General features: G+C 38.2%; 1 protein-coding gene across 1 annotated transcript in view; it reads right to left on the minus strand.

Moving 5' to 3' along the window:
* thoc2 (THO complex 2) overlaps positions 1-14,752 on the minus strand; it is a 183,081-nt gene that overhangs the window by 30,619 nt on the left and 137,710 nt on the right. Inside the window, exons 31-33 of the mRNA XM_068047366.1 lie at positions 13,727-14,175; positions 10,947-11,005; positions 9,485-9,520 (exon numbers count right to left, since the gene is read on the minus strand). Coding sequence (XP_067903467.1) covers positions 9,485-9,520; positions 10,947-11,005; positions 13,727-14,175 — 544 coding nt within the window. The remainder of the gene's footprint in view (positions 1-9,484; positions 9,521-10,946; positions 11,006-13,726; positions 14,176-14,752) is intronic.

Genomic DNA, 14,752 nt, shown 5'->3' on the forward strand with positions numbered 1-14,752 from the left:
TACATGGTGGGGACTGAAGACAACAGCTTTGGTCTTAATATTTAGTTGGATGAAATTTCTGCTCTGTAACAAATTAGACAGTAGAGGGATGAGAGCTGGCAGCAAGGTAGTGCTGGCTGTCATCAGTGTACATGTAGAACTTTCGGATGATGCGCCCCAGGGATTAAAGACCAGTTAAACTGTTTTTGAGGGTATTGGTTGAGCTAGGAAGGTTGGTTGAAGTACTGAGAAAACTGCCTACTCTATGTTTAAGAGAATGGGTTCTTTTAGGTTGGAGCAAACAGATGAAGTCTCATTTAAAATCTCACCTGAAAAGGTGGCACCTTCAACTATTCAGCACTACACTTCAGTGCCAATCCAGATTTTATGTCCAAGTCCTGGAATTGCAATTTGAATCCACAATCTACAACTTCAGTGGTGACTATGCTGCTATTAAGTCACTTTGAAGCCATTTTTTCAATTACCTGTCCATCATGGCCCAACATCCATTTAAAAAAAATTCCTTCTGTAAAATGCTGTGGATGTTTCTCTATGTCCAAGATGTCATTATAAATGCAAATGGCTATTGAGCCTGATATTTGCTTTAATACAAAGAAAATACAAAAGCAAACAGGATCATGTATTGTGATGCTCCTTTCCTCCTCAAATTAGGAATTATGCAGATTAAAGCTGAGAAAATAGAGTAAAGATGATTAACACTCCCAAATCACTCGTCCCTCCACCCAACCTTAATTTTAAAAGCAACATGCTTAGACATTTAGGTCAATACAGTACTGTGGGTGGATGGAACAAACACCTAAATCTTAGCCCAACAGGAAAAAACTATTACAGTATGCGCTTATTTGTTAATGTATTTTACACTTAAGTTCACCGCTATAAAGTTGACACCCATCTTTTGCAACCAGATATGAAGATTCCGGGCAACAACTAAAAGAAAATTCCATGTGAATTATTGGTATTCCATTTTGTAGCCAATCCATCAAGCAGTGGGCCAGAATTTTCTGTCAAGTCATGGAGAGGCCAAAGGCATGTGGCGTTATTTATGTATAAATGAAACAGCAAGGTCAGATGAGGCACAGGGGGGGTTAAATGCCAATATCCAAAAGTCGCTGTCTGTGTTGCGCCAGCTGCTCTACCATTAACTAAGAAAACTGCATCTCATTGTCTACCTCACATGCACTGAATGTCATGAATTGCTGTATTAGCACAACAGATACAAACTAAACCCGCTGCAGATATTTTGGGCTCGTAATTACAAGCGCAAGTTCCCTTTTAACAATGTGATGTGTTAACGACTACCAATAAAACTGTTACCGAAAATTAACGATAAGTACATTGTCTTTCAATCAGGTTTTGAATCATCAGCAAGATTTTAAAAAGTTAACCATAAATTAATTTTTCTTAGTTTTCCTTTGTCATTTTCTCTTTCCTCACTTCATTTGACATTCAATTCACCCCCTTTAATTTATCGTCAGTCCTTATGCTATTTATTTTACAATTGTTAAATCTCATTGGTTAGAGAGATATCCTCTTGTTTCCATGTTCACTCAGGCTCCAGATGCCCCATTTCCCTCCCCTTCCGTTATAGCTTGCTTATTCAGTAACTTTGTGGGTAAAAAAATTTTGAGCTTAAGGGTATAGGGGCAAAGTCTAACTAACGTCCTACTACAGTAAATTGTGGCCCATTAAGTATTTATCGGAGTAGAGATCAGGACTCAATTTTTGATCTAACAGCAGAAATCAAAGGCTAATGAGCCAGCTTGATTACTTCTCATCCAAAGGTGATTGCTACAGTGGCAGAGAAATATAATGGATGCTGCACGTACCTTGGAAAGACAATGTTGTACTTCAGTTGTGCAAGCTGAGTGAGGTGGGGGGGAAAGGGGTGACACCTCCCAGCATCTTACTGAGTTACAGTTCTTTCCACAATGTTTCAGCAGATTCTATCAATGTAACTGTCAGAAGTGAAAGACCCCCAGCAACCTCCACAAAGCTCAACAGGTGAAACTGTTGAATGCTTCTTCGAAAACATCAATCCTTCAAACACCTTAATAGAATACCAAAAAGTGAAATTGTCTTTCGTAAGCTTGCTGTTCTTCATCCACTAGAGCACATGCTGATAATGTGTGGAAGAGCGTGCATTAGGAACACAACAGGCAAATATAGAATGGTCTGAAAATTTCTAAGATGGACACGTACATTCCTTTGAATTTTCTAGTCAATAGATTTATAAGTCTACCCATGGAAAATTGACTAAAAGCCAAAATTAAGAAAAATGGTTATTAGAGTGTACTGTCATTTTTGAAGATGCCTATACAATCTAATGAACTGCACAATGTTCAATTTTGCATCACATCTCAAGACATTAGTTCTTGAATACCATTATGATCAATCAACTGCACTTGTACATTGATCAGTTATAGGCCAGCTTGAATTGAGAGAATAGGAGCTTCTTAAAAAAAATATTTTAAAAATTCAAGCTTTCTGGGCAAGGATAATGTGCTAACCAACATGCAGTAGAGGTGCAAAATTGGCCATGGTACATTCAGGTTACAGAGGAAAAAGCTTAGTTAGGGTTTGTTTTCCAACTGCAAGTACAAACATGCACAGATCAGGAAAGGACAGCATCTGATTGTGAATAGGCTGACACTTTTCAGTTGTTCACAAATGAAGAATGGTCACTTGAGTGATGCATGATCAACAGCATCATACTTGAGTTACTGTCTTTGGGAGAAGCAGTATAAGGTGAGAAACATGAGAAATTAGGAGGGGGAGAAATGATATGCATAATATACTTTTAAAAATTCCACAATTTTAATTGACTGGTCAGGATATTTACTCTCAGTGTAAGCATGTTATACAGTGCTTACAAAATCAATTTGCAGCATTTATATTAGATAATTTAAACTAACTAGACTGAAGGGCAATTACTTAGTCTGTTGACACGATAGATGAGGGCACTCAACTATTTACTTAAAACAAGAGTCTCTGTTTTACCCCAACTGAAAGGCTTTCAAAGAAGCAAAATAAGTGCACGTTTAAGCAGAAAATAGCTGTTTTGAAACTGCACTTGGTAAAATGCACATAAATTTTATACACTTGCATAGTGGTATGTGAAACATTAAGTCACATAAAACCCATTAGAATTACAGAATGGCACAGAAGGCCACCATTCGGCCCGTCATGCCCATGTCGACTCTCTAAGAGTTACTCAGCAGTTCAAATTACACAATCAATCCAAACTTAAGTCTAAGTCTTCATTGGCTAAGAGGACGGCACAGTGGCGCAGTGGTTAGCACCGCAGCCTCACAGCTCCAGTGACCCGAGTTCGGTTCTGGGTACTGCCTGTGTGGAATTTGCAAGTTCTCCCTGTGACCGCGTGGGTTTCCACATGGTGCTCCAGTTTCCTCCCACAGCCAAAGACTTGCAGGTTGATAGGTAAATTGGCCATTGTAAATTGCCCCTAGTGTAGGTAGGTGGTAGGAGGATGGTGGGGATGTGGTAGGGAATATGCGATTAATGTAGGATTAGTATAAATGGGTGGTTGTTGGTCGGCACAGACTCGGTGGGCCGAAGGGTCTGTTTCAGTGCTGTATCTCAAAATAAAATAAAGGACACTTGTTGCTGGCAGCAAGCCATTAGACTAAAGGTGAATAGAACGATTTTCCACCAATAACAGAAAGCACAGGTTGGAGCGTGATTCTAACCTGCAACATGTCTTGGGTTGTGATAAGCTGGTAAACTGAATGACGTCCACACCATTATAACCCTGGAGTATGCTATTGCTTATAGCAAATTGCTAAACTGCGTTATATTCAGATGAAGAAGGGGTGGTCTGTCTATTGAACTGAAGGTGTTTCGTATAGGTCAAGTCAATGTCTATTACACAAATTGTGTGAAGCATACCTGTTTTGAAAGCATAGAAAATACATATAAAGCAATAAAGTACAACAGATGAACAAAAATTCAGCTTTGCTAATAAGACATCGAGATACATGCTGTAATTCAGCAAAATATTACAGAAACAGAAAATAGCAAGTCTGTTGAATGCATTCTTCACATCAATTCTATCAAATGAAAATTGTGGTCAAAGTACAGGTGCACAGCGAATTTAGCTCAGTAATCAATAAGCACTCATCAATAGAGAATGTGTTACCAAGAAACTCAAGTACTAAATGCCTACAAGGTAACTGGTCAGAGAGGATAAAACCTATATTTCTTCATTTCCATGATGATTAAAGAAATAGGTAACAGTTTTACTAAAAAAAATTTCTGTGGAGTTCTATAAACTCTGGAGCAATAAATTTAGTAACTTTGTTAAGGTGTAGTAATAATATCACCAACTCAAAAGAGTCATGAGTGAATTAGCCCAACAGCTGCAATGAAGGATGTGCACAAAAGGTGCTATCAATCTTTCAAGAGGCAATTGAGTGAATGTAAGAGGGCTACCAAATGTACATAGTTGACTGGGATTTTTAAAAGGAATTCAATAAAGTGCCGTAAGTAAGGCTTTTAAGGAAAATTGAGATCTATAGAATTCATAGATTAGCTAATTACATTAAAGCTGGCTTCGCAATCGAATACATAATCAAAACATTCAACAGTAAAGAAGCATTTGCCCATTGTGTCTGTGCTGCCTCGATACAGGAGAGATCCCAATTCCATTGCTCTGCTCATCCCACATTCCCTTTAGTATTCTGGCCACAGATTGAATGGAAAAAAAAAGTTGTCCAGCAGTGAATTCTACAGTGGCCTGCTCTCAATTTCCAGATGTTCATACTTTTCATAAGCAACTTGAAAAAATTACTTGCATTATGAAAATAAGACTGCAAGCAAAATGCTCAGATGTCTAAAATAAAATGTGCTGCAAAAATATTTGCATCAATTAAGTTTTTGCAAACAATGGCCATGAGATTCAGTAAAGGCAAGGAGGGAACGATTTAGCATGATTGCTAATCAAAAGTTTTCAGCCAATATTCAAGCTAGTTAACTGTTAAAGATAGTGTTTGACTAACATCTCCAGGGTATTGCAGAGTACAGATCATAAATAAAGACACATCTGCAAGCTATACTTGGCACCCTACCTTCAAAAGCACATTGATACTTTAGGCAGAGTTCAGAAAAGAGTGACATGGTTAAGATCGGGCCAGGAGTCAATTTTGTGAAGCAGGCTATGGGAATGTGAAGACGCATGAATATTGTAGCATTTTGTTCTTTTGCTTTTGGAAATCAGGGAGCATTTATATGGAATTTTTCTTTGGGAGATTAAGGTAGAGACCACAATAAAAGGACTAAATGACATCTATGGAAGGATGTCAAAAAAACAAAATGAAAGTTTTTCATTTCACCAGAAAACTAAGAGGCTAGACCTATCAGGAAAGACTGAAACGAAAGGGCTCTTTTCTCCAGAAAAGACTGAGGGGTGACTTGATAGCGGCTTTAAAAATTCTGAAAGGTTCGATAGGGCAATGTCGAGAAAATATTTTCACTTTTGGGGAGTTCAAGACAAAGGACCATAAATATATGATAGTCACTAATAAATCCAGTAGGGAGTTCAGGAGGAATTTCTTAACCCAGAGAGTGGAACTCACCACTTCATGAAGTAGTTGAACAAATAGCATAGAGGAATTAAAGGAAAGCTAGATAAAGACACAAGGAGGAAAACAGAAAGTTATGCTGATGGAGGAATGGGAGGAGGAGGTGGTTTGTGTGGAGCACAAGCATGGACCAGTTGGGCCGAATGGCCTGTTTCTGTCTGGAACATTCTATGTTTTCTAAGGAAAGGTTAAGCAGCTTGGGCCAAAACTCACTGGAGTTTAAAAGATTGAGAGGTGATCTTATTGAAACATACAAGATTCTGAGAGGGCTTTACAGGATAGATGCTGAGAGGATATTTCCCCTCATGGGGAATTTAGAATTAGGGTGCATAGGTTCTGAATATGGGGTCGCCCATTTAAGACGGAGATGAGAAGGAATTTCTTCTCAGAGGATCGTAAATCTTGGGAATTCTCTACCCAAGACAGCTGTGGAGACTGCGTCATTGAATATATTCAAGGCTGAGTTACAGATTTTTGAGACAGGGGAGTCAAGGATTATGGGGAATGGGCAAAAAAGTCTCTTTGAAGCCAAGATCAGATCATCTCTGATTTCATCGAATGGGGAAGGCGGCTAAAGGGGCCCTATTGCCTATTCCTGATCTTACTTCTTACGTTATAACTTTATGTTCTGAGGACTACCATCCATCACAACAACTATTATAATTTAGAACCACACCCTATCAACTAATTCTGGTACAGCAGAAATTTACTTGCTTCATAGTTGGATTTACAAGAAGAACCATTCTGAACTGAATTCCAGCTCCTGTGTCGCCTTGAATTATTTCTCTGCAGACAATGCTTTATTCATGTTTGTCATGGTATTGCCTACATTGCCATGAGGTTTGATGTCTTGAATTTCACGTCCTGGCAGATTTTTTGTCAGCAATACTCCCTCATCACCAATGAGGGCCAAGCACTAACAATATATTTACTCGGCCAGAGAAATGTAAAAAAATCAAATCCAGCAGCATCATTTGAATAACATCACAACAAATACAAAGTGTTGCTTGCAGGAAAGCAAGCCACTGGGGAAGAGGGGAGTTGGGTACATAGAGTGTCAGCAGGCAAGAGCTCAACACAGTTGTAATTGGTATGATTGTCATTACTATCGCTGACTCGGTCAAATCAAGTCTTTTTTTCCCTCAATTCAGGTCTTTTGATGATCAAATTAGAAAAAAAAAAGTTTGGCAACTAAATAAATAGGCCTTGCACAATTATGAAGAGGCAATGTTCAGCATACCACATCAAAGAAGCAGGGTACAGTGAAAAATTGATAATGGGCTAAACATACAGTTCAGAAACAGACATCCTTGTTTTCTTGATCTTCCGAGTTCCCTGCTTGATTTAATAATTGCTGAGCGCTGTACTAGGAAACACTGCAACATGACATAAATTGTCCCACAGGACTCAATAGTGAATGGCGAACTCTGTCAAAATAGCAACTTCAGTGAAAGTAATCTTGAAACTCAATAACTATGACTGAAAATGTTCTTAATGAACCAATTATTATTTTAGGCACCATTCAAAAACAATGCATGAAATATAGTTCCCTAACACTGCACAATGTTGCATTTAAGAGATTAAGGAGAGTTTCTGTTTGAACTGAATTGTATTCCAATCAAAGTACATTTAAATTCTTCCAGTCCCATTGCATTCTATGAACAAATGCTGAGTCATTCAAGTCTGAGTTACAGATTTTTGAACTACAGGGGAGTCAACAGTTATGGGAACAGGCAAGAAAGTCGATTTGAGGTCAAGACACAGTATGACACTCCCCAAAGATTTTCAAAACTGCACATTTGCCTAAATCACACTCGTAACATCTTGAAGAGAGAGTCAAATTTATGACGTAGAGTGTTATCCCTTTTCTTGTAATGGGGATCCAACATAGAGAAAAATGTGCAAAAGTACACCAATTTAAATTGATACAAGTGAATTGCTCCAATTTTCTTCTCTTGTATTCTATTCAAGGTTTCACACAAACACTTAAGCTAATTATAAGACCATAAATATAAGTTTGGCAAACAAAAAGCTGCAGTGGTTGCAATCATGGGTACAAATGCTGCTCACATCACACAACTCTTGCTTGTGAAGGATACCACAGGGAAGCTTGAGAATTTACAGATAAATACCTGAATAAAACATGAAAAATAATTCACTGAACTAGGCATAAATTGAGTACCATTAGCTAGCACTGTCTTCAGACTATTTCTGCCTGTCAAATAAATTTAGACAACAGAATAAGTTTGCTGTGTTTTTCCAAGTTACTTTGCGACAAAACAAAAATAGTTACAGTGATATATATAAGGGAGAATATTTTATCTAATTTATCTTCAGCCAAACTGTCCAGGAACAGGTGGGAAAGATTAGTTTGTAGGAGACAGTAATTTGTCTTATTGATCCAGATGCTTTAAGGAGCTAGATGAGGGGAGAAAATTCACATTGAGGTTCTCAGGAAAGTCATCAATCTGGATTGACAACTATCTCACAAATAATGCACTCAAAAGTGAATGCCACACGAAAGTGTATATGATAGTTACTAAATTTGGGAAACTAAAAGATGTGTTGGCAGTACAGTGAAGAACATTTCTGTCAACCAAAATCGTTAAATTCTATTCAGAAAGTTCCACTCTTGATGTCACCCCCTGTTGACTTACGAAGCATGTGAAGACCAATTTTAAGAACCAACCCACAAGGACACTTGCTGGGGAAAAAATGTACAACTGTTCATGTGTGCTTTAAATACCAATTCAAGCTAACAAGCAAGTGTACTTCATTATCTAAAAAAGATTATATTAGATCAATTTGACAGTTATCTTACATTATCCAAATATTTTAAACAGCATGAATAGAAATTGATTTAGCACCGTATTAAAGAATTTACAATCATATTTATGAAGTTAATCTTGCACTGTGAGAGGATACTTGTATTCTTACTAGTTTACAAAATTATGGCAAAAAGGCATCATTTAAAAGGTGGAGTACTTCCTCAAAACTGTATAAAAATCAACATAAAAGACTATTTGCTTTCAATTTGTGGATTTCTCAGATTATTTTACAGCTACTTGTGAATATTGTTGTAGTACAAATCCAGAAAGATCAAGACTCAGTTTTAAATGCAAGATGAAGACAAAATGAATAAAACAACCAGTTAATCAGGTGGGAATTTTCATTAGTCTATGATTTCTTTATTTCCCTTATTAGTTCCACCACCCCTCCACATCCTGAGTTCTCTCCCATTCGGTGTTGAAGGCACTGACATATGATATCCAACCTGACTTCTAGTAGCAATCCTACCCCATCCAGTCTGCATCACCTCATTCTCACAATAACCCATGCACAGGCTATTCTTCGTAAGTGAACTTAAACAAACTGCACTGGTAGATAATTCAACTGTAGAAGGCACCACAGTCAATCCTGATCCTACCCTCATGTGACATGCACATATGCTATCCAGTGACGTCGGCACAATCAGGGCTCAAAATGTTGACCGATTTGTTTTCCCTTTTCCGAAGCTGAGCCCACTTACAGCTGAAGTATCAGACTAACAACCATGCAACTTCCTGCTCTGTGCATAATGCTAAAAAAAAAGTTAATGCCTTTAACCATCTGGCCATGAGGAGAGCTTGGCTCATTTTTAACAGGAACAGATGATATTTCAAAAAGCAACAGAAAATGAATACTACAAAAAAAAAACTAAAACACAAAACTGGACAAAGCATTTTTGCAACTGCCAGGAAAACAAATTACTACATATTTATAAACTGTTAAGTAGCATTATAACTTTGAAAATTTACAATCAATAAAAAGATATTACAAATACTGTATTGATTACAAAAGTTGACCTAGAAAAGTTAGGTTGTCAAAATAAGGCTCAAGGGTCAAACCTTTGCTGACGATTCCTTGTGATCGCCGAGACCATCCTGTAGGAATGAATGGAGATGACAGATGAGCTGCGGCGCTTCTCAGATACCAGAGGACTTTGGGATGTAAGTTGACGACCATTCTAATGTCTTGCTTCTGACATGCAGTTACACCTTTAGGAACTAGGCTTTAGGAATTGTTAATGCTTACTGGACAAGATAAAAAGCTTGATAATGCAATTTAAATGTGTATCTGGAAACAGTTTACTATGATAGAAATGGCTTCTCAAATTCATTTAGATGTGTCATTTAAATCTGCGATGCTGCAGTTGTTCACAACTGTAGCGTATATATTAACAATCTTGCTACTTGACAGTAATTTACAAACCAATTACGGAATAAAGCTCCCTACAATGCATGATTACAACATTTAATGTAAAATTTTACTATTAACAAATATAAATAAAGTCAAATAAGTTAAATTACGTCTTTAAATGTGACTATGTTATAGAATACTGTTTCCCATTTAAGTATGCTAAGTGAACAATTAACTTCAATGCAAAGAATGTTAACTTTGTAAAGAGGTGCAGCTGAACAAACCACAATGGGCTCTTTAACCTCCCTTCCAGTGCACTGCATCCAGGAATTGGAACTTACAGCTCGAAGTTTCAACCCACTGCAAACTCAAGGATTCGTGGGGGTTCATCTACATTAAAATAAATACAGCAAACGGTGCAAGGAAGCATCTGCAAGGAAGCATCTGCCCTGAATCTTCTATTAGGATACACCCACGTTTCGTGCTGCGTAGAATGCCATTGGCCCTCTTGGCTGGAAGGCGGGTTTTGCTGCCATATCTGCTTTTTCCTAAGGCAGGATTCAAAAGGCTGGCACCCCCAAGGGAAAACAAACCCACGAAGGGAAGAGACTAACAACAGCTGCATGCTGATAGAATTTATACAACTACAGGAGATCTGATCACCAAGGAGATATTAAAGACTTTAATGGAATCCCCTCCATTACTTCCTTCCTAGAAGGTACGAATTGGTAGTATGCTCATCAGCGGGCCTGATGATTCCAGAGGTATCCGGTAATTCTGAACAACTCCAACATTCTTCAGTGCTGAAACACTCTTCACTCTCAGCGCTGACACCTTTTTGCGATTCCACTTTGAAGCTATTTTGCTTGCAGCATTATTGCACTCCAAAAACTGACCACTTAATTTAATTTGAGGCACTTCGGAGAAAAATTTCTTGCATTTTCCTCTTACTATTTATAATTTTCGCTAGGTCCTTGAAGCCTTTTTATATAAAATTTGCTTACAAAAAAGTCCAATAAAGAAAACGAACGCATTTTCTATTTAAAAGAAACCTCCAGAGGCTCCATTGTGCACCTTGTATCACTTGAAGGAAGACGAATATTTCCAGAAAACCGGTATTCCAAACAGGACAGCCTAATATTGACGGTGCCTTCCTTAGGCTATACTAACCTTTACTGTAGTGGAATGTGATGGTGAAGAGTGGGAATCAAGCTTGCGCCGTTTTTGTTCTGGAACAGAAGAAGTATTGCACATTCTAGTTGCTGATTATGGCACATGACAAACATGAAAAGAAAAATTGCTTAAAAATTACTGAGCACAATCCCCTTCAGCTATATTCCAAATACATTATATTTAGTTCCATCAATACTAATTAATTACTTCCAAAGATACAAGAGCATGCAGATATTTTCTACATGTTCAGAAACATCGCAACAGGGATGAGAAAACCATATAAAAAGATGGATGCCTCACAAATTGGCGGGATCAGAAATTGGACTAAATCTGGAAGTTCACACGTTTTACACTGTAGTTATCTGCAGACTTTTTTAAAAAATGTTCTGAAGTTAGAAAACTGAAAGATACAAGTCTCGTCATATTTGGTTGTAGACTCAATAGTTTAATTCATTAAGTAAAAATGTATTCTGTGCAACATTCAAATATAATAGATATGATTAAATTGTCATCTTCTTTGGCCTCCTGATCTCGAGAGACAATGGATAAGCGCCTGGAGGTGGTCAGTGGTTTGTGGAGCAGCGCCTGGAGTGGCTATAAAGGCCAATTCTAGAGTGACAGGCTCTTCCACAGGTGCTGCAGAGAAATTTGTTTGTCGGGGCTGTTAGACAGTTGGCTCTCCCCTTGCGCCTCTGTCTTTTTTTCTGCCAACTACTAAGTCTCTTCGACTTGCCACACTTTAGCCCCGTCTTTACGGCTGCCCGCCAGCTCTGGCGAACGCTGGCCACTGACTCCCATGACTTGTGATCAATGTCACAGGATTTCATGTCGCGTTTGCAGACGTCTTTAAAGCGGAGACATGGGCGGCCGGTGGGTCTGATACCAGTGGCGAGCTCGCTGTACAATGTGTCTTTGGGGATCCTGCCATCTTCCATGTGGCTCACATGGTCAAGCCATCTCAAGCGCCGCTGACTCAGTACTGTGTATAAGCTGGGGATGTTGGCCGCCTTGAGGACTTCTGTGTCATAGCTTTTGCAAAAAGACCAAAAAAGGGCAATTTTGAAAAGTATTAAAAGCATTAAGAAATTCACTTTCATTTAGTGATCAGTTTCCCCATCCAATTGTTCAATGAAAGGCTACCAAGAAAACCATTAATTCAAAAAATAGCCTATATTTATGCCTATTTTATCAAATATGCAATTTATTTTTCAATTTGTTAAAATTTACATTATTTGTATCTGGCATGCACCTTATTATGTACTAGGTTGTGCAAGTGGGGTCATGTTTAATCAAAAAACTTGCTTCTGAAGCTTGCTCCAATGGGAAACCCATTATAGTACCTGCCATGCCTATAGTTGGTGCTGTGATAGGAGTTTCCAAAGTTAAGGCTGATCACACTTTGCCTGTTAATAATTCAGCCATAGTGTAGGTGGTATTTGTACACGTGAATAGGTTTAGAGTTGTTTATTGACTTTGGAGAAATGCAAGCTGTGGGGAGCTACTAAAATTACAGAAAAGGAATGTGCACAGGAAAAAATCCATTCAAAGCAGACAGTGACAGTAGAACTAGATAACATGCCTAAAAAAATATGCAGGCAGAGAATCAGGTTGGATACCAGGAAGTCTGAGATACTTCAACTCCGGAAAATGTGCTATGTATAAATTGACTGCAACTTTTTTGTAAGGGATGCTCCTGGGTTAAGAGGATACTGCGCCATTTTGGCGAGAGGTGTAGGGGTTGGATGGAATTATTTAATCATGTGCCATGGCGAACCATAGCCTCCAGGACTTTGCTTGATTGGCTTATATAGTTGCAGAGGAATTTCCCAGTTGTTTTCTTGAGCAGACTACACCCTTCTCTTTCTTTGTCTCTCTCCCATGAATTAGCTTTAGCTTTGATGTCACAGATGTAGCACCCTTGCCTTTGACTCACATGGTTCAAACCCGATTCCAGAGATTTGAGCACATAATGTAGGCTGACACTTGTAGTTTTAGTGACAATCTGTGAAGTGTTGCATTGTCAGTGGCGCTGTGTTTTCGATGAGATGTTAAACAGAGGCCCTGCCTACAGTTTCTGGTGGCTGGAAAGCATCATGTGACATAATTCAAACAGCAGAGGTTTTCTCCCAGAGCTCTGGCCAACATTCATCCCTCAACCAACACCACTAAAAACAGTGGATCTGGGTCATTTTATCTTACTCCTGCTGGTGCGATTTTTCTATAAGTCTAGTTGTTACATTTGCCTACATTACACAGTAAAGTCAGGTTGCCACATTTGACTATATTACAACAGCAATTACAGTTCAAAAGTACTTAATTGACTGTGAAGCACTTTGGGACATTGAGACTACAAAATGTGCAAAATAAAAACACGTTCTTCTGAATACAGGTTGATAGAGAGCCAGATTGCACTCTCTTATCTGGCCTTCTCACATCTGAGGCACATGAAAATGCCAATCAATTCAAAAACTAATTTTCAGCCAAAGGTATTAGTCTTCAACTGATTATTTTACCCATCAACATTTTTCAATCTTTTCTGCAACATCAAATCCAGCTATAAAACGTTTTTTAGAAGCACTGGCATAATTCATCAAATGAAATATCTCACTTCATCAAAATCCTTTCAGTCTTGTTTTCTCTACAAATAAGAGCCTGCAGCCAATTATAAAAAGCCCCAAGTTACAAAACAAGTATTGTAAATACTTTGCTGCTGGGATCAGTACGAAATTAATCTAGTTTTCTTGTTCAAGTAGAATGCAGTACCCTTATTAACTTACCCCTATCAGACTCTGAAGATTCTGACCGTGGAACTGGGGACTTCAAGGACCCAGCAACAGCTGCTTTTTCTCCTTTAGTGCCTGTGTGACTTTCTTTGGATTTGGCATCCTTTGGTGCATCTCTCTCCTTGGTTGGTTCCTTTTCTTTCTCCTTTTCGGAGTGTGATTTTACTTCAGCACTACTAGACGTCAACCTTGATTTATCATCCTTTGCTGTCTTCTCTTCCTTCCTGATTTTCTCTTTCTCCTTGTCAGCCTTTGGTGTTTTTTCCTTGGTCTCCCGTACTTTTTCATCTTTGTTGGTTCGTTCTTCTTTTGATTTCTCCTTTGCATCTTTAGTTGTTGCTTTCGCCTCTGGAGGGACAGCTGGGGCAGTCTTATCTTTCTTCTCCTTGTCTTTTTCTTTCCCACTTTTTTCTTTCTCTTCTTTTTCTTTCGTTACTTTGTTGCTGGAAAATATAAAGTCCATCAAATTTTCCCATTTTATGTACAACTTAATAAATAGTCTGCAGTAGATGATGGTTCAGCTTCTTTTTGCAAAACTCACTTTGATTAATGATTTACTGTTCACAAACAGCATTGTACAGTAAAAGCAAATTTTTATTCACAAAAAGTATTGATTTTTAAAAATACACGGCCAGAAAAGCATTCTAATTTCCCTATATTACGAAAAGGTAACCATTTGGTAAGTTAGCAAACGATATCTATTTTTATGAGCACCACTCAGCATTGTTAACTGATGATATATGGATCAGATTTGTAAACCTCTCACATTTCACTGAATTATCTAGTAGCAGCTGATATTTAGATAAAAACTCTTGTCATTAAGTCAATCAAGTCCTCTAACTACCATTTGAAACTTTTTGAGCAAAGGCAGACTATCAATCCAATAATCCAAATCACAAAGTGGGTACAGTAGTACAGTGGTTATGTTACTAGACTGGTAATCCAAAGGCTTGTACTCATGATCCGGAGACACAAGATCAAATCCCAGCATGGGCTTCGGGAAATTTAAATTAAATTAAT

Source organism: Heterodontus francisci, chromosome 15 (assembly GCF_036365525.1).
Source record: "Heterodontus francisci isolate sHetFra1 chromosome 15, sHetFra1.hap1, whole genome shotgun sequence".
NCBI classification, from domain to species: Eukaryota; Metazoa; Chordata; class Chondrichthyes; order Heterodontiformes; family Heterodontidae; genus Heterodontus; species Heterodontus francisci.